Source organism: Sceloporus occidentalis, unplaced genomic scaffold, assembly GCF_023333645.1.
Source record: "Sceloporus occidentalis isolate IW3139 unplaced genomic scaffold, rSceOcc1.0.p SCAF_114, whole genome shotgun sequence".
NCBI lineage: Eukaryota > Metazoa > Chordata > Lepidosauria > Squamata > Phrynosomatidae > Sceloporus > Sceloporus occidentalis.
The window spans coordinates 2,308,621-2,334,926 of NW_028317094.1; the positions used below are offsets into that span (position 1 = coordinate 2,308,621).

At 43.0% G+C, this 26,306-nt stretch overlaps 1 protein-coding gene across 1 annotated transcript; it reads right to left on the minus strand.

The window, feature by feature from the left end:
- Nucleotides 1-1,129: 1,129 nt before the first annotated feature.
- Nucleotides 1,130-25,117, minus strand: LOC149282474 (uncharacterized). Its single transcript, XM_089498176.1, has 7 exons — nt 25,043-25,117; nt 20,658-21,295; nt 11,379-11,392; nt 9,406-9,449; nt 8,941-9,107; nt 6,471-6,591; nt 1,130-2,525 (listed from the first exon to the last, which is right to left on the minus strand). The coding sequence occupies exons 1-7, from the start codon at nt 25,089-25,091 to the stop codon at nt 1,456-1,458; spliced, it is 2,103 nt and encodes a 700-aa protein (XP_089354302.1). The 5' UTR covers nt 25,092-25,117; the 3' UTR covers nt 1,130-1,455.
- Between the last annotated feature and the right edge of the window lie 1,189 nt (nt 25,118-26,306).

Below are 26,306 nucleotides of genomic sequence, written 5' to 3' on the forward strand. Positions count from 1 at the left end.
CCAAGGCCCTTTCAGCATTTTCCCAGGACCGGGAGGGGGGTAATCTTTCAGGGGCTGAAGGTCTTTCTCCTTTTCCTCCTTTGCAGGGTTGTTGTGAAGGAAAATCCAAATCTTGTGGGCCTCTAAGTCTAGTTCCAAGGTTACCATGGGGGTGTCCCTCTTCCAGAAGGGGCTTTGGGTCCCTCCATCTGCCTTCTCTTGTCTGTGTCCTAAATTTGGGCTCTTCTCTCCTGCCCAGATAGAGCCCCTTCCCCAAGACCCCAGGGAAAACTCCTCCCACCCAAAAAATGTTATTTCTGATGAGGCATAAGAATGGAGTGTCTTTCCTCTGCCCCACTTTCCAGGAGGAAGGGGGCTCCTCAAAGCCCTTTTTACCTTTGGATCCTGATCCCCTCCATGGCCAAACCTCTCTCCAAGGGTCCCTCCTGCCCTCTTTTCTCCTAATAACCCACCAGGTACCTAGGCCTCAAGGAATCCCCTGAGGAGAACAAAGGGAAAGAAAGAAGGAGAGGAGGCCTGGGAAGCCCTCTCCCCTTTCTTTGGTGAGAGAAGAGGGGCTTTCTTCCTTCTTATAACCCCAAGCCCTCCCCCCCTGGGAGACCCTCTAGCCATTCCTTCAATAGAACGAGAGCTCTCCCCACTTCCTTGCCTATCTCAGAACAGACTGTGAAAGCAGCAATGGCTTCAGGTGTGAGACTGTGCAAGCACACATACATCGAAAGGCCCCTTCTGATCATGCACAGGGATCACCAGGGCCTTACTGCTGCTGCTGTTCATTCTGCTGGCGGCCTGTTCTTATAACTGGGAATGGAGCTGAGGGCTGAGGAGAGAAGAAGGTGTCAGTTTTGTGCAAATTCAGAACTTCTGTGCATCAAAGAGTCCAATGTGTTGAAATAGCAAAGAACTTTATTGAAAACATAGTCAGAAATTCAGTGTTTAAGCCAGAACTGCCCTCCCCAAGCCAAAGGATATATTGAAACCCAAAACCTAAAACTCCACCTTCTACCAAACCTAGTCCCCACCTACAATTCCCACCATCTATCCCCCATTATTAACCAGCCCCACTTTGCCATCCTTCTCACATGCACAATCTCTCCCTGCCCCAGGCATTTGAAGAAGCTAGCTCCCTTTCTGTTACTACCGGTCCCCAACTTTCCTGAGCCAACATCCCACAAATTCTGAATGCTATCATTGGTATTCTAGCTAGCTCCAACAAATCCCAGCCCCCCGTCTAACTAACCTAAACCATGACCCATAATCCCCAGCCAAATTTATAACCCAAAGCAATTATCTATACTAGTAGCAATTAAAACCTAAACTTAACAAAACATAACTTTAAAATATAAACAGACATATGGACAGATAAAACGTACATATAAAATCATAAGGGCCGTTTCTTAGCACCGCTGGACTGAAAAATAGTTTTTATTCCTTCTTTACAAAAATAATGTTGGTTCACTGATTGGATTTGTGTGGCTTCTCTCCTGAGTGGATTCTCTGGTGTGTCAGTAGGGTTGACTGCCGAGAAAAACAGTTCCCACAATGCTGGCATTTGTATGGCTTCTCTCCTGTGTGGACTCTCTGGTGTGTCAGTAGGGTTGACTGCCGAGCAAAACAGTTCCCACAATGCTGGCATTTGTATGGCTTCTCTCCTGAGTGGACTCTCTGATGTCTCACTAAGTCTCCCTTCAAAGAGAAACATTTCCCACAATGCTGGCATTTGTTTGGCTTCTCTCCTGTGTGGACTCTCTGATGTGTCACTAGGCTTGACTTCAAATAAAAACATTTCCCACAATGCTGGCATTTGCATGGCTTCTCTCCTGAGTGGACTCTCTGATGTCTCACTAAGTCTCCCTTCAAAGAGAAACATTTCCCACAATGCTGGCATTTGTATGGCTTCTCTCCTGTGTGGATTCTCTGGTGTGTTAGTAGGGCTGACAGCTGAGAAAAACAGTTCCCACAATGCTGGCATTTGTATGGCTTCTCTCCTGTGTGGATTCTCTGGTGTGTTAGTAGGTGGGACTTTTGAGAAAAACATTTCCCACAATGCTGGCATTTGTATGGCTTCTCTCCTGTGTGGATTCTCTTGTGTGTCACTAGGTGTGACTGCCGAGAAAAACATTTCCCACAATGCTGGCACTTGTATGGCTTCTCTCCTGTGTGGATTCTCTGGTGTGTTAGTAGGTGGAACTTTTGAGAAAAACATTTCCCACAATGCTGGCACTTGTATGGCTTCTCTCCTGTGTGGATTCTCTGGTGTGTTAGTAGGTGGGACTTTTGAGAAAAACATTTCCCACAATGCCGGCATTTGTATGGCTTCTCTCCTGTGTGGACTCTCTGATGTGTCACTAGGCTTGACTTCAAATAAAAACATTTCCCACAATGCTGGCATTTGCATGGCTTCTCTCCGGTGTGGACTCTCTGATGCATGACAAGGATCGACTTGTAAGCAAAATGTTTCCCACAATGCTGGCAGTTGTATGGCTTCTCTGATGTGTGGACTCTCTCATGACTGACAAGTTCTTCTGTAAAGAAGGATAATGACAGATAATACTGAATATCAGATTTAAGAGAGGAACGTTTTAGCCCAAGCCCACCTCTCTATGAGGTGAAGAAACCCAAATATCAGTGTTTGGTAATATGCAAGAATCAATGTATATATAGATGGAATAAAGTATGAGAGTGAACCAAAGTACACATTTTAGAATAGAGGCCTCTGGGAGAGTGGAATGCAGAAGGGAGGCAGATGTGAAGTTCTTCAAGGTGAAGCATTTGTCCAAGCACTTAAAGGCAACAAAGAGCATTAGGAAAAGACTGATATAGAATGTAATTTCACTGGCAGAAGTTCCTCTGAGTGCCACCATATCTGATAAGGAGCAATGGGGTGTAGCCAAGGGTATTTTAAAGTATATTTAAATGTATTCATGTATCTGAACTATGATTGTTGGAAATGTATATGTTTGGAGTGCGAAGTGCCCAATAAAGTGATGAAGATGAGTTTTCTTTGTTTGTTTTCCTATAAAGGTAGCCATTTTCTTTGGCTCTGGGCCTCAGTTTTGTTAGAATAGGAATTCTACTGAGGACAGATAGCTTTGAATAAATCTGAATTGTTAACAAAATCTGGCTTACTCTATTCTGTCACAACCTTTTAAAGCCTATCATCCATAACACCTATTTGATATTAAATTAATAAAGTTGGAGTGGGTGACCTGAGCATGATCCTGCTGCTTATGCCCCTAAATACATGGAACGATTGTATCCTTACTCATATGAGCTAGCAAAGAAGAGACTGGATGGGGACTGCCTTGAGGGAGTCAGTGGAAGCTGATAGTCAAAGGGCTGTTGAAAAAATATTCCATTAAACATGAGTAAAAATATTTTGATTGACAGGTGGCATCATTTCCTGTGAGACTGCCATAGATTCTTAAGTCAGAGCACATGGCATGATGCAATCTAAGTGCAGAGGATGCTTCATGCTGTGTGGCACCAGGAGATGAATCACAGCCAATACAGTATACTCCTCACATGTGAATTGCTGTGTATAGGATTGGATTGGAGTTGTATATACAAGAGATGGCGAGCATGATGGAAGTCAGAGAGGAGAGCTTGCAAATACTTTTATTATTTTGCAACTCAAGATAGAGAACTCCCAAAGATTCAGATGAAATCAACTGTGTCAGTGACTTATTTTTAAGTGTGAAAAGTAGTCAGTGCATTGCCAAAACCTGTACCTGGAATTTTTTTTCCATACTTTGCTAAGTTGAGCTGCATCTGGGAGCATCATGCTCACATTGCGCTGTACATTGGCTTTTGAACAGGACTGGAATTCAGAGCCAACAAGGACCTGAGGACCGGTGTGCTAATCCCTTATGTCTGAGGTATTTGCACCAAGCACCTATTGCATTCAATTTGATTTTGGACTATATTTTCCCCACCCAGAAAACATTCTAAAGTGATTTAAACCTTATAGAAAACTCAGGTTCTGCCCACTAGCAACAATTTCAGTATAAATATTTCAGTCTTGTTGCAGACAGACTCTCTGTTGGTTTACATTGCTAAACATCTCATTACACTCACCAGCTCCACTTGCCTTGGGAGTTACTGACTTCTCTCCCCATTCTGGACCCTCAGCAATTGGAATCAAGTTCTGTCTAGGTTATGTATTACCATTAGCAAAGCCTAACATCTATTCACCACTCCTACCTTTGTTACCTAGTTCTTGTGTGTGCATGTGAACACTTATATGTGTGTGCAAGCGTGTACAGTGCACCTATGTCACATGCGGGCACGCCTTGGGCGGATTTCAGCATACACTAAAAGCCACACTAGGAAAAAGGGAGGTGTGCCCCATAAGGGTTAATGGCGCCTGTGACTGTGCCGGGCACAGACATTCCACTGCGCGGAGCACCATTCATGTAAATAGGGCTCGAGAATACACTGAGTTCCCCTAATGCCGGGGGGGGGGGGGGGACGGGATGACTCCCAAGGCCACTGTTGCCCCAATCTCCCCTTTGAACGAAGTATGAAATTCCCCTAAAAGCATAGCACTTGGGAGTGTCCTCCCCAGACTCCAGCATTTCGGGTAACAAAGAGCCTCTGGAATCAACCATGGAGCTAAGCAAGCTCAGGTTGGAAAAGAAACATTAGAGAAAAAGGAATTTTTCTGTCGCTCTTTCCTCTCTTCATAGACATTGCTCATAATTTCTAAATGGAACCCCTTAATATGTTTGAAAACAAGGACTTGAGCCAGTTCTCACCAGTTCAGTTCTTAAAATCTGTCAGGGTGGTGGCTGCCTCCCAATCCCCAAGGCCCCTCTCCTGGCCCTTCCCAGAGGTCCCTTCCTCTCCGCACAGAGCTAGGCGATCCTGGCTTTGCTCCTGCCTTCCCCTCCTGGCTCCCATAGCCTGATCCCCTTCCCTTTCTCCCTCTGCTCCCCAACCTTCCCTCTTGCCATCTGCACTGCTTCAGCATCTCATATTCAGCTTCGCTGCCTTTCAATTTTTCACTTTCTCTCCGTCTCTCTATCACAGACACATACCCACAGAGTGTGATTCAAAAAAAGGATACTTTGAGGCTCATTGGTTGATAATGGCAGGATAAGCAATATACAAATAACTCATTGGCAAAGGCAGAGCAAGGGGGCTGGGACTTGGACTCCAATTTTGGTGAGGGTCAAGCACCAGGGAGCAGCCTTAAAACATTATAAGACAGGCATGGACTACTGATGGGGTTTGGGGGAGACCTCAGGGGCAACCCCACATTGTATTGCCTGGGGGAGGTGAGTGAAATAATATTTTGCCCCTCAAAATCCCACAGCATCCCTTTGGGGAAATGGAGGCCATTTTGCCACTTTTGGGCCCTCTCTGAGCCATTGCAGACCCAAGGGAGGTCTTTCCCCCAAGAAGACTCTCCAGAGCCTTTAAAGGATGGAAGAGGGGCCAAAAGAGGTAGGAAACTTGCCCAGGGATGTGCTGAGTACCATTTGGGTGAGGGGCCAAAAGAGGTAGGAAACTTGCCCAGGGATGTGCTGAGTACCATTTGGGTGAGAAAAGCATTAATCTCTAGGGCTTTTTCCTACAAAATCCTATAATAGGCAGTTTAGGATGGAGTATTTAGAATCCTTAGAAACTGGAGAGCAATAGTGCCTCACTGAACTACAGATTCAAATATTCTACAGGATGTTGCTATCACAATTAAACTAGGCTTGAAAGGGATCTAGGACTCCTAGTAGACCACAAGTTGAACATGGGCCAACAGTGTGATGAGGCAGCTACAAAGGCCCATGTGATTCTAGGCTGCATCAATACAATAATAGTTTCTAGATCAAGGGAAGTAATAGTGCCACTCTATTCTGCTTTGGTCAGTCCTCACTTGGAATAATCCTGTGTCCAGTTCTGGGCCCCACAATTCAAAAATGATGTTGACAAATTGGAGCATGTCCAAAGGAGGCCAACCAAAGTGGTGAAGGGTATGAAAGCCATCAAGCTCTATGAGGAGCAGCTTAGAAAGCTGGTTATGTTTATCCTGGAGAAAAGAAAATAAAGTGGATATGATAGCCATGTTTAAATATTTGAAAGGGTGTCATGTTGCGCAAGCAGCAGGCTTGCTTTTTGCTGCTACAGAGAAAAGGAGACACTACAATGGATGCAAGACACAGGGAAAGAGGTTCCACCTAAACATTAGGAGGAACTTTGTGACAGTAAGAGCTCTTTGACAGTGGAATATACTCCCTTAGAGTTTGATGGAGTCCTCTTCTTTGGAGGTCTTTAAAGAGAGGCTGGATGGCCATCTCTTGGGGGTGATTTGAATGTGTATTCCTGCATGGCAGAAGGGGGTTAAACTGGATGGCCCTTGTGGTCTATTCCAACTCTATGATTCTATTATTCTAGTGGAACCAAAGCAACATGATAATATAGTATGAAAGGACCCTCAGTCTTTATAGAATGAGCAACGGATTCAGGTTCCTTACCTACAGAAACCACATTTTCATAATTGTCCATCATTACATAATTGTACATCAGTCTCTGTTTCTTGGTCAACAGTTTCCATTCATCCTCTGAGAAATATACTGCCACATCCGCAAAGGTCACCTGAAATAGAAAATAGCCCTCATCCAGAGAGTGACTAAGCAAAAGGGGAGGAAAGCACATGGTGCATCCAAATATTATTTCATCACTTCAGAATTCAGTCCAGGAAATAAAGTTTAAATTCTGTTAGCAAGCAAAAAGCTACTGCCTTTCCCCCCCTTTCTTATTGTGGTAATACATCTTTTTTTTTTTTTTTTTACAAAGCTTGCATGTTTACAACAAGATAAATAAAAACATATATCAACAAGCTATAAATCTGTTATATATTAGGCTTATACCTGATAACTCTCCACAAGAAACTATATAATTTTATCTTTTAATACAACATCTTATTCCCCTATCTCTAGGTATGAATAGAAAGGTTTTGTTTCTTGTACCTCTCCTTCCTGAGCAGCGGCTAAATAAAGTCTTACAGCTTCCCAATCCTTTCCCCATTTAACCATATCCTTCTTGTTTATTAATGCTGTTAATCTGTCTAGATCTTTCAATTCCCGGATTTCGTTTTGCCAAGTCTCTATTTGTGGGATTATTATAGGTAATTTCCAGTTCTTTGCTATTATCCTTCTGGCAGCCGATATTAAGTATAATAATATTTCCCAATACTTCCTTTCTTCCTCTGGGTCTAGTAATGAGGTCTTGTTTAACAGATATATTTCTGGTCTGAACTCAAAATCATTTTTTAATATTAACTTTATTTCTAAATGAATCTTCACCCAAAATGACTTTATATATACGCTTTGCCACCACATATGTAAATATGTACCCATTTCTTTTTGGCATCTCCAACACCGGTTATCCTTTAATTTATAATTTTTTCTACTGAGAATGGTGTTTGATACCATCTATTTACAACTTTCAAATAAATTTCTTTTATTTTTTGTGCTACAGTAATTATTTTTGTTTTTAATCTAGCTTTCCCCCATTTTTCCAAGCCTAAATTGTATCCCAATTCTTGTGCCCATTTTGTCATACAATCTTTAATTTCCACTTCTTCAAGGGATCTTTTCAGTAAGATGTTATATATTTTACATAATATATTTTTTCATCTTCTTTCATTAATATTCATTATATTCTTTCTCAAAACCAAATAAACTCTTATCCTTTGTAAATCTGGCTTGGTAGACCTATTGTGACAAGGTCTATCATGCACATGATGAATTGGGCACAAGGCCATGAAGGTTCAGGTTGCCAATCTCTTCCTTTTAGTTGGTTTCAAGGTGCTACAAGATTCCTTTGCATACTGTTGGGCATGCTTTGATTGTGAATTCCTGCATGGCAGGGGTTGGACTTGATGGCCTTTGTGGTCTCTTCCAACCCTACGATTCTATGAGTCCTTCTTTAAGTTGAATATAATTCAACCAATTCATATGGCCTATTTTAGTTATGATTTCTTCCTTTAACCTTAATATAACATTTCCTTCATTATCACGAGTAAATATGTCTCTGTACTTTATCCATTTCTGATCTTTTCCCCATTGGTCTAAAAAAGCCTCTTGTGTGGAAACCCAAAGTGGAAGTCCAACGTAAAACATTTTTTCACAGTTAGCCAGTTATTAATGAAAGTTTTCCTCAATAGATGTTCATTAAAGACTTTGTCCCATTGTGCACATCATATGAGATGTATACAAAAAAGGTACTGCCTTTGAGATCCAGTTTGTCTCAGATATTTTCAACATAATATACAATATAATAAACAGTATAATTTAGGCCATGGCTGGGATATTGAGGATGGATGAGGAAGGATACTGACATTCCCAAAACATATAGTACATTTAGCTACAAAAGAATTATGGTGCATTTGGCCATTTCTTGCCAAATTTTGGAGGCAAATGTCATTTTAAAAACCAGTTCTGGGGAGCACTCTGGACTTGAGGGCCACAGGGCCCATCCTCAGTTTAGATCCAGAGATGGTCTCCCATATCCCCAAAATTTCACAGACAGGAAAAGCAAGGCACATGCAGACAAGCAACACCAGAAGGTGGTAGGATGGCCAAAGTTGTTTATGAGGAAGATCACACAACCTAGGAAGGGCACAGCAGTTTGCTTTTGCCTCAGCCTCCTGGCAAGGGAAGACCCTGGCAACCTATCTCCTCTCCTATCCCCCCTTTTGGGTTGATGGGTGCAAACTCCTTGGAAGTCATTTTTCACCGACCCAAGAGAGCTGAAGAGAAGGGGGAAAGTGGGAGGAAGAGAGAGAAACCGGGACATTTTTGAAAGCCCCTGAAAAGGTGGGGTGGCAGAGGATTAACCAGGACTTTCTCTGCCGAACTGGGACAATATGTTCTCCACTTGCTTTCATGAGTTGGCCCAGCAGTGACACAAATGAAACTAATAGTCAGGATGGCAACTCACCAAAGAGTTCTTGTACTTTGCCAGCCTCTTTCTCTTGGAGCCCAACTCCCTCTGCTTGGCCTCTGTGTTGGCCATTAGGTGGGAAGGGGTCCTGGTGGCCCTGCACTTGGGTCTCTTCCAGCAAAATATGTCACAAAGCTGTGTACAAGGAGACCAAGATGAGGTTCCTGAGAAAAGAGACTAGGGTTAGGCTTGGTTTGTCAAGAAATCCTGCATCACTCAAAGACACAGAGAACAGCATGCTGCTGGTGAGATATGCAGGTGACATATGCCTCCTTTGAGGTAATGCAGAGATGGGTATCCCCTTCCTCTCTCTGCACCAAACAAAGCCCCCTGGACCTAGCTTAGATTCACTGCAGCTCCCCTACACAACAGATAGTCCATGTTAAAACGCTTTTGATGTTGCTATGTTGCGCAGCACGTGAGGCAACACGTTAACGTAACATATGGTGCCAGATACTCCACCTTGACTGTAGTCAGTAGCTGGTGAGCTGAAAAAACACCTGTCGCTTTCTCAGTAAGCAAAGAGACACTGTAATCTTCTCTCAGATGAGGCTTTTATTCCTATAAGAAGTTCCACTGTGTAAAACACTATATACATCGACACCCTCCACCATCCACACCAGTAACAACCCACTCTGAGCCACACACTGTCTGACTCTTCCTCAGTGACAGTTGAGAATGACAGTTGACCGTTGCATCAACATTCCAATGATGCTCTGTTTAAATGCTGACACGTCTAACTGCCACTAGAGCTGTCAATGACTTCCACAACAGCTCCATCTAGTGGCCACATGCATGTCATTTCCTCAGACCTGTTCTCCATGGTCCTGACACTCCATGCCTTGTGAGAGTGGAGGGGGGTCAGGGGATGGGGAATTGGAGAGGACCCTGGCTATGTCCCTGTAGCTAGATGTGAAAGGAGCGCATCATCTGCTGAAACCTCCATTGCCTTTATCCATCTTAAATTAGAAGCTCCTGTTTAGATTTTTTCAAGTCTTGCAAATGACATATCCCATCCTATGTTATCGAAGGCCTTTTCTAAATCGACAAAGATAAGTGCAAGTTATGTTTTATAAACCCAGTGAAACAAACACCTTACAAAGCTCTAGTAAACACCATGTACACACACAGTCCCCACACAAAGGAGTCACTGGCTCACTGTGTGTCTGGGTCTGGAAATCTCACTTCCACCTTCTGGGAAGACAATGCTGCCAGAGACTGAATTTGGGGCTTTATGCCTGCAAAGCATGGGCTCATACTCTCAGCTGCAACCCTTCCACACAATCCTGGACTGAAGCATTTAAACAAAGGTCCTCTTCCAGCTCCAGGAATAAAGGCCTACCTTGAGTACAAAGACCCTGATTCCTCAGCCCCAGAAAGGGCTCTCCTTCAGTCCTTTATGGCTGGAGCTTCCCTGGGTCAGAGGCCATCTCCTCAGCCGTAGAGAAGGGTTGCTCTGAGTGCGAAGGAGGAGGAGGTCCAAGGGCTGAGGGAGGGAAGGCAATGGGGAAAAGGCCAGTGCCAATGGCCATGGAGGGCAGAAGGTGACAATGCCTAGGAAACTCCTCTGAGTCCCAGCCATTCTAGGAATGAGTGGCAGGAGTGAGTCCAGGGGGCTGAGGGGGTCTCCTTTCCCAAAGGGGGAGGCAAGGACCGATGGACCCTCCCCAGCTAGGGCCCAAAGGGAGTGTCTCTTTCCCCACCTCTCTCTCCCAGCCCCGAAAGCCCAGCCCTGGGTCCTCTGCCTCCCCTTCCTCAGACCCCCACAGGCCCCTTCCTTCCTTCCTTCCTTTGCCTCAAAATGGAGGGTCAGAGGCACAAAGGGACACCCTTCCTTTTTGCCCAAGGAACCTGGCCTCCTCCTCACTCTGGAGCCTCAGGAGAGAAAGAGAAGCCTCTGTTCAAATGAGGCCTCAGAGAAGGTTCTGGAACATTATTTCCCACAGTCACAAGCAGCACAAAATGGCCACCAGAACACAAAATGGCTGCCTCTGCCTCAGCGCTTGGCAGTTTTCAGTTTGTGACCTTCAGGGAAACCAACATGGAGGATGAAAGGGCCCCAAAGTCGGAAGGGACCCAAACAGGACTTCTAAACCTTAACAAAACCTAAACATTTTCCTGATGCTATTGAAAGGAGGAACCTGATTAATTACAATCAATAGTGAAAGATATCAATATTAATATTAAGAGTGTCCATCGTCCACAACCCAGCTCAGGTCTTGACCGCTCAGGGAGGCCTGTCCAGCTGCAGGTGGCCCTCCGTCCGTCCGTCCGTCCTCCTTTCCTTCTGCATTCCTCCTCTTTCCCCCAGCATCAGCCCCTTTTCCAAGAAGGCTGCATCTGCACTTTAGAAATAAGGCACTTTGACACCGCTTTAACTGCTCAGTGCTGTGGAATCTAATCTAATGAGAGCGATTTTGTATCAAGTGTTTTACAATTTTAATGAGGACTGCAAGAGAAAACAAATTATTTGTAAGGATAAGTATAAGTAGAACAATATATATTTACTTTTTACTTATTAACAGATAATTAAAAAATGAATGAGATAGAAATAAAAGTTTGTCTGGTAGTTTGGAAGCAGCGAATGGTAAATGCGAGTAATAGGTTTGTCTTTAACCTTCAGTGCTATGGAATCCTGGGATTTTACCTTTGGACACTTAGCCTTCTCTGCCAGAGAGCTCTGGTGCCACAACGAACTACAAATCCCAGGATTCCAGAGGATGGGACCAGGAGAGTTAAAGTGGTTTCAAACCGGATTATTTCTGTAGTGCAGATACAGCCAAAGTCGGTTGTAAAATGATAGAAACACCCATGTCAAATTTTTATCCTGTTAAATATGGTTTTGCCTTTTTTGAAATATAAGCAGTTTGTTTTTCTGTTTTACCCTTATTCTTCTTATTTGTGTTTGTTTGTATGTTTGTATGTATCATTCTTGGTAATATGAGATGGTCGGGTCTGCCTCCTTCCGTCTTCCCTGAAAATGTATTAATAAGAAAACTGGGGAGACTTTAAAAAATTCCAAAGGAGCTACATTTGGCTTTTTGGGGGGGTCAAGCCTCCTGTTAGAAGCCAAATCCCAATGTTTGTGAAGAAGAAGAATAAGGATTGTATTAAAACTATGCTCCCCATTTCTGATCCCTTTTAAAACCCATGTTCCCCAGAAGGAGCAGAGCTGTGTAATAAGAAAACCCTCTTCAGAAAAGAGACACAAAAGACACACAAAGGGACACACTTCCTTCCTTTTGGCCCAAGGAACCTGGCCTCCTTCTGACTCTGGAGCCTCAGGAGAGAAAGAGAGGCCTCTGTTCAACTGAGACTCAGAGAAGGTTCTGGAACATTATTCCCAACAGTCACAAGCAGCACAAAATGGCCGCCAGAACACAAAATGGCTGGCTCTGCCTGAGTAGTACATACTCCAAGGAGATATTTACTATAAATAACAAAATATAACTAAAATATAAGTCCTACAAGATATTAAGAATCTTGCAGGTTACAATATTTGTAAGTATATAATGTTCAGTTCATACAAGCTATTAAAGAAATAGACCTAAGTGTCCAATTCTGAGACTAACTTCCAAGATCTGTTCTTTAACTCTCTCTCTTGATCTCCAACCGACACAATTCCCCCAACTGTCTCTTGGTCTCTCAGGCCTTATATCTCCTTCTCACGGAAGCTTCCAGAAGAACCTTCATCTTGCTCTCTGATTGGTCAAGAGAGCCTTCCGTAGCAGTGATGTCATTCTGCATTTGCATAAACCTCCCTTTTCTGCCTGAAGAAGACCTCCATTGACTGGAGCCCAGTCATTACACTTTCCCAAGGCAAGGCTTGCCCCTATTTCCCAATGTTGTTCTTGGTGTCTGCCTTCCAGTTGTTTCCAGGTCTTATGGTGACCTTATGGGAGTCTCTGAAGGGGTTTTCTTGGCAGGTTCCTTCAGAGTGGGTTTCCCATGGCCATCCTCTGAGGCTGAGAGAGTGCAACTTTATCATCATCATCATCATCATCATCATCATTTATTTCTATAGCGCTGTAAATGTACACAGTGCTGTACATACAAATGATCAAGTCAATAAAAATAAAACCCGCCAATCTACAAAATATGTATAAAACTATAGGCAATAATATAAAATAGAATTGGTTAAAATAAGCAAGCACCAATTAGAAACATCAACATCAACATGAGAGATGTTTTCGCCATGCTTCTGGGAAGCGAGCGGAGGACACCTCATGTTATGGTGTTATATTGACCCAGGGGTCCCACAAAACATGGCGGAAATGCCCCTCGCATCCCAAGATCACAAAAAGACCCCAGACATTTTTGACCGCTGTGGGTTACAGAGAAGTCCCTGATGCATGGAGCCGTGGGTCATGCTTTGCCCACCACATTTTAACCTGAAAGGGAAGCCCAGGTGGGATGGGGAGAATCTGGTGCCACTTTTAAGGCATGTATTATTTAAGCATGAGCTGTTTTACATCATTTCAAATGTGTATTTTTATTTCTTGCAACGTAGTAGGGCCCAGGGCAGTTCACCAATGCTCCCAGAAAGGGATTTCAGAGAGGACTACTTTGGGTTCTTGGTGGGAAGAAGCAGTTGTATTCCAGGGGCACAAAAGGAAGGTCCCAGAAGGTCCAATGCTTCAGACGGCGACTCCTCCCCAACCGCAGAGGCCCTGCTCCTAGGTCTCTGGCCTCTCAGCCTGGAGAGACACAGCTTCTTTCCAGGGAGCTCTCCATTCGGCCTCCCTCTCTCCTCTCCCAAAATGGAGGACAAAAGAAGGTTCTGGCTGCTAGGGTTGCCATGACTCTCTTCCACAAAACTCCAGACGCAAGTCTACAAAAGCATATGCTACAACTTTTTTCACTCAGTTAGTCTCAAAGGTGCTACAAGATCCCTTAGGATACTGATATTCCTGAATAACATGGCTTATGGTTGAATCTGCACTGCAGAATTCATGCAGTTCAACATCGCTTTAACTGCCATTTCTCAGTGCTATGGGATTCTGGGATTTGTAGTCTGTTTTCACACCAGAGCTCACTGAGATTGGCTCACAAACCTACAGATCCCAGATTTCCATAGAATTGACCCATGGTAGTTGGTGTTGAAGTGCACTATTTCTGTAATGCAAATTAAACCTCTGTCTCTGAATCCTAGCCCCTTGGAAGAGACCTTCGAAAGGTGAGTCGAGTCCCCCCTTGACTTTTATGGGGCAGAGAGGAGGGAGGGAAAAAAGCCCCAAACAGCCATGAGACGAAGAGGGATTCCTACTCTAGGGATCATATCCAGAGGTTGCCATGCTGGCTGGACCATACAGCAAACCACAATCACACCCACAATCCACAAAACAGGGATACCTTTAGTGGCCAGCCAAAATGCACAAAATAGATAAAACAAGCTTTTGAAGCTCAACTGGGTTCTTAGTTGGGAAAAAGCGTTAAACATCAAACAGGAGAAAGGTATCACTGTTTTGTGGATTTTGGAGGTTATTATTTGCAGTGTGGCCAAAAAACCTTCTCCTGGATATGCTTTCTAGATTTCAGGATTCTGTACTTTTTAAAACTTTATTGGTAAAAGGGGGGGGAAACATATAGGACCATCAACAATAACACAGATACAATTAAAAGACTTGACAAATACAAATATTCACAAGCGACAAAACTTGTAAAACATACTAAATTACATTGAAACTCACCATACATCCAACCTCAGATTCCACAACAAACAAACTAAAAGACTTCCAAAGTGTATGTTCTTTGCTGCGTCTTTGTTTTCTCTTTATCCATTGTTTGCCCTTCAGTCTTCCTTTCTTTTTTGATATAGTCCAGCACTTTATCCCAGTCTTCTATCAATCTATACATTTTAGTTTTGTTTCGTTTCTGTAAGATCCTTGTGAGTTTATCTGCTTCCAATGCATCAAATAGTCCTAACAGCCTTCCTCTACTTCAAGAACTTTCCTTTGTCTCCATTCTTTTGCTAGGGTCATCCTTGCTGTTTTTGCTAGGGTCATCCTTGCTGTTTTTGCTAGGGTCATCCTTGCTGTTTTTGCTAGGGTCATCCTTGCTGTTGTGTCACACCTTCCCCCGTTAATCACTGGGCAGTGAATCCTATCTTTCCCATGGCTCCCCACATTTCTCCTAACCTGATCCCCATTCGGCCTCTCCCTGTCTCCCTGCTTCCCTTCCTCTGTTCCCTCTGGAACTGCCGCTCTGCTGCCCCTAAAGCAACAGCAATCCATGACCTTTTTCTCTCTAAATCCTTTAACCTCCTCGCTCTCACAGAAACCTGGCTCCCAGCCCATGATACTGCAACCTCCGCTGCCCTTTCTTTTGGCGGTCTCTCCTTCACCCACTCCAGCCGCCCTGAGGGTCGAGGAGGAGGGGTTGGTATCTTGCTATCTAACTCCTGCCAGTTCCAAGTTCTATCTTCCCCACCAGCTATCATTCCTCTTCTTTTGAGTTTCATCCTATTAGACTCTTTTCTCCTCTACAGCTCCGTGTTGCAGTTATCTATCGCCCTCCTGGTTCTGCCACCCAGTTCCTCTCAGACTTCGAATCATGGCTGACATTTTTTCTTTCAGACTCAGTCCCCACTTTGATCCTAGGTGACTTTAATATCCACGTTGATGATTCCAATAACCCGACAACATCTCACTTTAACTCTCTCCTGGCTTCTTTTGGCCTCCAACCACACTCCAACTCTTCAACTCATTCTCTTGGTCACTGTCTTGACCTGGTTCTTGCTGCAAACTGCGCCATTTCTGACTACCTGGCACCTGACTTTCCACTTTCTGACCATCATTTAATCTCCTTTCCTCTAGATGGATTAGGGGGGGAAATAGACAACTTAGCTAAAGAGATATCAGGAGTGAAAGTGGAGTTGGAGGAAGTATTAGAAAGAACGGAAAGTCTGGAAAAAAAACAGAAGAATTGGAAAAGGCTCAATTAAGGGAACAACAGAGTAATCTTCTGCAGCAGGTCAGATATAGGGAAAGGGCAATTAAAATTAGGGAAAGTAAAGAAGAACAAGACGAACAAATACATGACAAAATTATACCTATGCTGGGAAAATATGTGGATATTGAGGAGGATTTGATGGAGGCACAGATTGATAAGACATTTAGACTTAGCTCAAAGATAGCAAAGGAAAGGAAATTGGACAGAGACATTACGGTATGTTTTACAAGCTCAAGGATGAGAGAGCAAATATTGCAAAGAAATTATGAGAAAAAATTGATTGTGGAAGATAGAATAGTGGAAATTTATAAGGATTTATCATTGCAAATAATTAGAAAGAGACAGGAATATAAATTCCTAACAATATTCTTTTGCAGTAAGAATGAGATACTGTACAGATGGGAAATGATAGAAGGAGTGATCTTTAATTAACCATCAGAGGAGATATAGGATAAGTACAATAGAACAATATGAGAGATTAAGCAGAGATAACAGAGAGCAAGAAGAAAGAAATAAAGAAAGGGACAAGAAGGAAGGAGAAAGTGTAAATGGACAAAGAGAAGAAAAGACCCAGAGAAAAGGGCAAGGAAGGAGAGATAATCTAGGGATTAAGGAGGTAAATACTGACAATTTGGGAAACAAAAGCTCAGAAGAGGGTTACTCAGGAGAGATAGGAAAGTCTACATAAAAGACATAAGAACCTCTCTAAAAGGAAAATGGGGCTTAAAATAGTTTCGTGGAATGTAAAAGGAATAAGCCAAGAGAGAAAGAGAAAGCATGTAATGGAGTATCTAGGGAAGAATAATTTTGATTGATTGTGTTTACAGGAAACAAAAATAAAAGATGGAGATATAAAATATTTGAGAAATAGTAAATTGGGGACATTATTTTGTGCCACAGTAAATAAAAGGAAGAGGGGAGTTGCAATCTTTGTGAATAGAAGGTATGCAGCAAAGCTACTGAAGAAAGATAAAGACGGTAGATTCTTGTGTGTGGAGATTTTGATAGATAATGTTAAATATGTACTGGTTAATGTTTATGGGCCATTAGAGAAGAAGGAAACCTATTATAGAAATTTGGCGGAGGTTAAGAGAGAAGTTGATAATGACAAATTAATCTTGACAGGAGATTTCAATGGAGTTCTAAATCCAATTTGGGACAAGAAATCCCAGAAAAAAGTAATTAAGAAAACACAAGGAAAATTACTAATAGGTTTTTTGTTTTAAAAGAGGAATTTAATTTGTTAGATGTTTGGTCACATTGTAATGGGAACAAAGGAGGGTATACCTTCTATTCAGATGCACATAAATCCTTCTCAAGGTTGGATATGTTTTTCGTGACGAAGCAACTGGTTACTAAAGTGAAAAAAAAATATGGAAATTTGGCCAAGGACGATGTCGGATCATAATATGATAGAGCTGGAATTAAATATAGATTGGGACAAAAATATAGGATGGAGAATGAAAGAGGATATCCTAGATGACGAAGAATTTGTAAATAAGGTAAAGAGAGAGTTAAAGATGTTTTTAAAGAAAACAGTGGAAAGGAGGTAAAAATGAAGGTTGCATGGGATACTAGTAAGGCATTTGTAAGGGGACTATTTATACAAAGAACAATGGAAATAAAAAATGAGAAAAGCAGAAAGAGGAAAAAATTAGGAATGAATTTAAAATTAGAGAACAAAAACTACAACAAACAAAAGGGGATAAAAATAATGAATGAAATAAAACTATTGAAAGAACAATTGGAGAAAAAAATGACAGAGGAAATAGCTATAAATTTAAGAAGATCAAAGCAAAATCAATTTGAGAATGCTAATAAAATAAGCCGACGGATGGCTAATAGATTAAAGAATGAGAGAGAAAGGAAAATGATAACTAAAATTAAACAAAATAACACAGTCATAACGGAACAAGGGAAAATTAAAAATACTTTCATTACATATTTTGAAAAATTATTTGAGGAAAAAGGTGAGCAGATATATTCAGAAAATCAGTTAATAGAAATAATTGATAAATATAATGAAATAAAATTAAGATCAGAACTATAGTGTTTAGGTCTTCAGCTTCCAGGACTGGGTGCAGTTAGCATATCAACTGAAGGAGATAATAGGCACTCCTCGCCGTCACATGTATCTGAGCTGACCTCTGGAGTGATGGATCCAGGAGCATCCCCCAAACTACTAACACAGTCCTTTAGGGAAAGTGTGACCCCTTATACAGGTGGATCACACGTGTCAAACCTCCATACCTGGATTAGGATCTCCAGCATTACGCAGCTCTGTCTTATCTGGATTCAGCTTCATTCTGTTTTTTTCTCACCCAGCCCATTAATTCTTCAAGACATTCATTCAGAGGGGAGATGCCTTTCTTAGTTGACGCTGAAGTCCGGGACATGGAGAGATATATCTAGGATTCCTCAGCATACTGATAACACCCCATGCCATGTCTCCAGATGATCTCTCCCAGCAGCTTCATGTTTATGTGTCCTAAGGAACATCAGATTTAAGCTCCCTCTTAGAGGACCAACTATCCCCAAGAATCTCCATCTAGAATCTGCCCAAGAGATAGGACCAGAACCACTGCAATGCATTGCCTTCTCGTCCCCAATTCCTTCAGACGTTCAAGAAAGATGCCATGGTTGATGGTATCGAAGGACCCTGAGAGATCCAAAAGCACCACCAGGGTTGCACTTCCCCTGTCCATACTCAAGCGGAGATAATCTATTAAGGCGACCATAACAGTCTCGACTCCGTATCCCATCCTGAAGCCAATTTGAAATGGGTCTAGATAATCTGTTTCATCCAAGACCACGTGGAGTTGAAGAGCAACAGCTTTCTCAATCACCTTGTTTAGAAATGGAAGATGGGAGACCGGTCTGTATTTGTTCATGTCCAAGGGATTTAGGGAGGGCTTTTTCAGAAGCGGCTGTACCACCGCTTCATTTATGGAAGATGGAAAATAGCCCTCCCTCAGAGATGCATCTATGATATATCTCAGGTGAGTCCTAAGTGCATCTCCTCCTTGGATGACTAGCCATGAAGGGCAAGGGTTGAGAGGGAAAGTTGTCTTCTTCACACTTCCAAGGAGCTTGTCCATGTCTTCCGTACTCACAGATTTAAATTGATCCAGGATGATCCCATTCACAGAGTCACTGGACACCTCACCTATAGCATCAGCAATAATGTCAGCATCCAAGTTGGCTCTTATCTGAGAGATTTTATTTGCAAAATGGTCATTTAAAGCATCACAGTGAGCTGTGGAAGGCTCTAATAATGGGTTCTCGGGGGAAGTGCCTGAGTCAGGTCCCAGATTCCCCCCTCCTCCCCCCAAGACCCCAGAGAAAACTCCCCCCCCCCACCAAATAATGTTGTTTCCAATGCTATTGAAGCCAAATCTTCTCCAAATGAGGCATCAGAAGGGAGGGCCTCTCCTCTGCCCCACTTTCCAGGATGGAGGGGGCTCCTCAAAGCCCTTTTTATCTTTGGACCCCCCTCCATGGTCATGCCTGTCTCCAATGGTCCCCCTTCCCTCTCTTCTCATGATAACCCCCAAGTACCAGGGCCCCAAGGAATCCCCTGAGGAGGGGCAGGGAAGGAAAGAGGGAGAGGAGACCTGGCAGGCACCCTGGGTTTTGGTTGGGGAGAGAAGAGGGGATTCCTTCTTCTTATAATCCCCAAGCCCCCCTCCCCCCGAAGACATTCCAGCCATTCCTCTGAACAAAGAATGGTTTCCCCCCATTTCCATCCTTCCTTCCCTCAGAACAGAGTGTGAGGGCAGCAATGGCTTTAGGGCTGAGACTGTGCATGCGCACATACATCCAAAGACCCCTTCTGATCATGTGCAGGGATCACCAGGGCTTTACTGCTCCTGCTGTTTATTCCATTGGCGGCCTTTGAGGGAAGGGAAGGAGTGTGCCGGGGGTTCAGCGACCTCCCCTTCCTTCCTTATTTTGAGGACACTTCGAAGAGGCCACAATGGAGCCCAGGAAAGGCAAGAAAGGAAGGCTCTGCATTGGAAATAAAGTCTATGTATACTGTATGTATGTAGATATAATACACACAAACACACACAAACACACATATATACATATATATATAAATGTATGTGTGTTTGCCTCTGCTGTTCTAATAGCTGGGAATGGAGATGATGGCTGAGGAGAGAAGAAAGGGTAAATTTTGGGCAAATGCAGAACTTCTGTACACCAATGAGTCCAGTCTGTTGAAACAACAAAGAATTTTATTGAGAACACATAGTCAGAAATTCAGTGTTTACATCAGAACTGCCCACTCCAATCCAAACAATACATTAAAACCCCCAAACCTAAAACTCCACCCTCTTAAATCCTAGCCCCCACCTTCAATTCCCACAGTCTATGCCCCACAGGTAACAAGTCCCCCTTTGCCAATCCCAGAAACTAGCCACCTTCCTGTTAATATCAGCCTCCACTTTCTTCAGCCAACATCCCACAAATTCCAAACGCTATCATTCCCAAAACTATTCTAACCAACTGCAACAAATCCCAGCCCCCCATTTAGCTAACTTATACCACGAACCACAATCCCCAGCCAAAGTTACAACCCGAAACAATTATCTATCCTATTAGCAATTAAAACCTAAATCTAACAAAATACAATTTTAAAAATTAAACAGACATATGGACAGAAAAACAAAATCACAAGGGCCTTTTCTTAGCACAGCAAGACTGCAAATATATTTTTTGTATTCCTTATTTACAAAAATAATGTTAGTTCACTGCTGGCATTTGTATGGCTTCTCTCCAGTGTGGACTCTCTGATGTGTCACTAGGTCTGACTTCTGAGAAAAACATTTGCCACAATGCTGGCATTTGTATGGCTTCTCTCCAGTGTGGACTCTCTGATGTGTCACTAGGAATGACTTGCGAGAAAAACATTTGCCACAATGCTGGCATTTGTATGGCTTCTCTCCTGTATGGACTCTCTGATGTGTCACTAGGTCTGACTTCTGAGAAAGACATTTCCCACAATGCTGGCATTTGTATGGCTTCTCTCCTGTGTGGACTCTCTGGTGTGTCACTAGGACTGACTTCATATAAAAACATTTCCCACAATGCTGGCATTTGTATGGCTTCTCTCCAGTGTGGAATCTGTGATGTACCACTAGGTCTGACTTCTGAGAAAAACATTTCCCACAATGCTGGCATTTGTATGGCTTCTCTCCTGTGTGGAATCTGTGATGCATCACTAGGTTTGACTTCCAAGAAAAACCTTTCCCACAATGCTGGCATTTGTAAGGCTTCTGCCTGGTGTGGACCCTCTGATGCATGACTACGATTGACTTGTACGCAAAATATTTCCCACAATGCTGGCATTTATGTGACTTCTTTCCTGTGTGGATTCTCTCATGACTCAAATATTTTTCTGTAAAGAAGCACAGTGACAGATAAGACTGAAAATCAGCGTTAAGAGAGGAGGGTGTTACCCATGATTTAGCCCTCATTAACCCCTCCTTATTAGAGATTAAATTAAGAGAGTTTCTGTTAGTAACCCAAGGATGACCGTACTACTTATGCCCCTAAATCCATGGAACAATTGTATCCTTATTTATAGGAGTTAACAAAGAAGAGATTGGAGGGGGACTTAAGGGAATCACTGGAAGCAGATAGTCAGAAAAAGGAATGTTGCAGAAATATTCTATTAAACATGTGGAGAAATAGTTTGATTGGCAAGTGGCATTATATCCTGTGAGACTGCCATAAAGTCCTGAGTCAGAGACCAAGGCATGATGGAAGGTAACTGCAGAGGTCCCTTCATGCTTTGTGGCACCAGGAGATGACTCACAACCAATACAGTATACAGCTCACATGTGGATTGGTGTGGATTAGAGTGGTGTGTACAAGGGATGGTGAAGTTGATGGAAGTCGGAGAGGAGAGCTTGCAAATAATTGTATTATTAGGAGCAGGTAACTGTTAAAGTTGCCAGATATTGTGCATCTGCGATTATTTGTAGCAGATTTTTTTTGGAACAGATGTAGAAACACCCATGTAATATCTTGAAATAATTATGACCAAGAGTCAGGCTATTACATTTTTATACAACTTCCATTTTGGAATTAATAGGATTGTATACGGTGTTTTCTGCACTATATCCATTTGACTGTTCTGTTTTATATGAATCATTTTAGGAGTTTGAAGTTAATGAGTGGGTTGCCACTATAAACACTATAAACACGCCATGTGCAGCTTGTATTCTGCTTGAAATGTTATATAACTCAGCTTGGGAGATACTCGATTAGGATACAACTTTCTAAGCAACCGTGCCAAAGCTACTATTTTAAGTCTATATTTCTCAAAGTTATTTGGGACAATTTTTACCTGCCAGGTTTAGGATTTCATTTTATGGATTGATGTTTACCCTTATTGCTACAATACAAATTACTTCTTGTGATGCTTTGTGTGTTTTTCAGCTAGGCGATCCTGGCTTTGCTCCTGCCTTCCCCTCCTGGATCCCAGAGGCCTGATCCCCTTCCTTTTCTCCTTTCACTCTCCAACCTTCCCTATTGCCCATCTGCACTGCTTTACCATTTCATCTTCAGCATCTCTTCCCTGCTTTTCTGTTTTTCACATTGCCTCCATCTCTCTATCACAGACACACACCCACAGAGTGTGATGCACAAAAGGGACACTTTGAGGCTCATTTCTTGAGAAAGGCAAGACAATCAATATACAACTAATGCATTAGGAAAGGCAGAACAAGGAGTCTGGGACCTGGTTTCTGATGTTAGTGAGGGTCAAGTGTGAGGGATGAGCCTTAAAACAACCTTAAGGCATCTCTAAGACAGAGATGGACTACTGTTCGGAAGTGGGGTGGTCACATTGGACCCCAGGAGGTCTCAGGGGAAACCCCAAATTGTGTTGCCTAAAAATATGGTTTAATGTTTTGCCCCTCAATATCCCACAGCATCCCTTTGTGGAAGTGGAGGCCATTTTGCCACTGTTGGGCCCTCTCTGATCCATTGCAGGGCCAAGGGAGGCCTTTTTCCCATGAAGCCTCTCCAGAGCCCCAAAAGGCTGGAAGAGGGGCCACAAAAGCCAGGAAACTTGCTCAGAAATGGGCTGAGGACCATTTAGGGGCAAAAAACATTCATCTCCATGGCTCCTTCCCACAACATTCCAGAATTGGCAGTTTAGGATTGGATATTGAGAATCCTTACAAAGTGGAGAACAATAGTGCCTCACTAAAACTAGAAATTCCAAGATTCCACAGGAAGTTGTTATGACAATTAAATTACGTGTGAAAGCGAACTAGGAATGGTAGTAGAGCACAAGTTGAACATGTGTCAACAGTGTGATGCAACAGCTAAAAAGGCCAATGTGATCCTAGGCTGTATCAATAGGAGTATAGTGTCAAGATCAAGGGAAGTAATAGTTCCACTCTATTCTGCTTTGGTCAGGGCTCACTTGCAATGATCCTGTGTCCAGTTCTGGGCACCACAATTCAAACAGATGTTGAGAAACTGGAGCATGTCCAGAGGAAGGAAACCAAAATGGTGAATGGTCTGGAAACCATGCTCTCTGAGGAATGACTTAGGGAGCTGGGTACGTTTAGCTTGGAGAAGAGAAGGTTAAGAGTGGATATGACAGCCCTGTTCAAGTATTTGAAGAGATACTGAGTATGCAGCAAGCTTGCTTTCTGCTGCTCTAGAACAAAGGACTCAGAACAATGGACGCAAGTGTTAGGAAGGATCGAATCAGGGGAATTTAATTAGCTCAAATTTACAAGAGGCGTGTCCTAACAACGCACGCAGCGGATTGGGTCCCTATGTGTATACCAGAGGTCATATAGACCAACCCCAAGAAACAGAGATTGCAATGTCAATGAGTTGCAAATAAAATATAAACATTTATTAAAGCCACACAACCAAAAAGGGATCACACACGCACATGCACATTCAATGCTAAAGCAAGGGAGCGGAAGAGTTGGGGGTAAAGGAGAAAGGATAGAGGCACCGTTGAAATATTTACCTTAGGAGTCTTCTCCAAGCGACAGATGTGAGGGATGCTCGTAAGTGAATACGGCAGCGGGGAACAGAAAGCAAGCGGCAACCGCGATGGCTAGGAGCTAAGTTCCAGCGGGCTAAGCTAACAAGAGGCCCGAAAGAGACAGTGGGCTTTGGCTTGCCCAAGTGATTTCAGCAGGGCACAGTGCCCAAGAGAGCTCCGGAGCGATTGCTCGACAGAGTTGAGGTTTGGAACTGTAGCTCACAAAGCCCAAAGGAGGGCTGGAATCTGGGTCTTATTTATACTGCGAAACGTATCCTCAGGCTATAGCTACCTGTGGAACAAAGGTCTTCATGGCTATCTATTGACTAAGACTAAAGTTAAACAATGGATACACAAAAGGGTCTGCCACTTCTTTGGGAGAAGACTACTATGTAGATGGCTGGGTACTTAATACCATCAATAGGTGAGGCAAACTTCCTTTGCCTGCGACAACGGCAACTCCCAGAACTGGTTTTAAAGGTTTAAATCTACCTTTCTGCTTTAGCCATGGCCTGCTAGGCTTCTCTGGCTACGTGGTCAGCTCGCTTTTGGGATAATGGCGGCTGTGATGGGGTCAGTCAGGGGTCATGATTTTTGATCGCTTGGTACCCAAAATTTATATAAATCCAAACTCGATCACACAAGCCACAGGAAAAAAGGTTCCACCAAAATATTAGTAGGAACCTCCTGACAATAAGAGCTATTCAACAGTGGAATATACTCCATCTAGAGCATGGTGGCATCGCATTATGGTTGTTATTATTATTATTAATTTCAAATTAATGGACATGGAACAATGGATGCAAGCCACAGGGACAAGAGATTCCACTTAAGCTTTAGGAGGAACTTCCTGATAGTAAGAGCTCTTCAAAAGTGGAATATACTCCCTCAGAGTTTGGTGGAGTCTCTTTCTTTGGAGGTCTTTAAACAGAGGCTGGATAGCCATCTCTTGGGGGTGCTTTGAATGTGTATTCCTGCATGGCAGAATATTGAACCGGATGGTCCTTGTGGTCTATTTCAACTCTTTGATTTTATAATTCTAAAGTGGAATCATAGCACTCTGACAGTGAATTATGAAAGGGCCCTCAGTCTTCAAAGGAAGTGAAATGGATTCAGGTTCCTTACCCACAGAGGCTACATTTCCATAATTCTCCATCATCACATAACTGTACATCAGTCTCTGTTTCTTCGTTAACAGTTTCCATTCCTCCTCAGTGAAATATACAGCCACATCTGCAAAGGTCACCTGCAATAGAAAATAGCCCTGATCCAGAGAGTGACTAAACAAAAGGGGAGGAAAGCACATGGTGCATTGCAAATATTATTTCAACACTTCAGAATTCAGTCCAGGAAATAAACTTTAAATTCTGCAAGAAAGCAAAAAGCTACAGCCATTGACATCCAGTTTGTCTCGAATCCTTTCAATATAATATACAATATGATAAACAATATAATTTCGGCCATTTCTGGAATATTATTGTTTGATTAAGATACTGACTATCCCAACATGTATATTAGTTTTCATTTAGCCATATTTCACCTAATTTCAGAGGCAAATTTCATTTTTAAAAAACAGTTCTGGGGAGTACTCTGGGCTTGAGGGCCACTGGGCCCACCCTCAATTTAAGTCCAGAGATATTCTTCCATATCATCCAGCATTTCACAGATGGGGAAAGCAACACACATGTGGACAAACAACACCAGAAGTGGGTCAAGATGGCCAAAGTTGTTAATGATAAAGATCACACAAGCGAGAAAGGGTACAGCATTTTGCTTTTGGCTCAGACTCCTGGCAAGGGCAAGGCCCTGCCCCCTTCTCTCCTCCCCTCTCCCCTCTCCCCTCTTTTGAATTGATGGGATGCACACATCTTTTGAACTTGGAACACATTTTGCAGCAACTGAACAGACCTGAGGAGAAAGGAGGAAATGGGAGGAGGAGAGTGAAATAGGACATTTCCTAAGCCCCTGAAAAAATGAGGAGACAGAGGATTAACCAGGACTCTCTCTGCCAAACTGGGACAGTATCTTCTCCGCTTGCTTTCATGATCCAGCCCAGACACAGATGAAAATAACAGTCAGGATGGCAACTTACCAAAGAGCTGTTAACCCTCGGTAGCCTCTTTCTGTTGGAGCCCAGCTCCGTCTGCTTGGCCTTTGTGTTGGCCATCAGGTGGGCAGGGGGATCCTGGTGGCCCTGCACTTTGGTCACTTCCAGCAAACAATGTCCCAACGCTGTGTACAAGGGGATCGTGATGAAGTTCCTGAGAAAAGAGACCAGGGTAAGGCTTGCAAGAAAGCCTGCAGCAGTCAAAGACACAGAGAAGAGCATCCTGCTGATGACATATGCAGGTAACATATGCCTCCTTTGGGCCGATGTAGAGGTGAGCAT

What these genes read in the sequence shown, in the direction of transcription:
- LOC149282474 (XM_089498176.1), bottom strand. Translation starts at nt 25,091, where the DNA reads ATGTACAGTTATGTGATGATGGAGAATTATGGAAATGTAGCCTCTGTG. An exon ending in AGCTACTGACTACAGTCAAG is followed by an intron (nt 9,108 to 9,405) that starts GTGGAGTATCTG and finishes CTCTTTTCTCAG; the next exon opens with GAACCTCATCTTGGTCTCCT. An exon ending in TGAAAATGTGGTTTCTGTAG is followed by an intron (nt 2,526 to 6,470) that starts GTAAGGAACCTG and finishes CCTTCTTTACAG; the next exon opens with AAGAACTTGTCAGTCATGAG.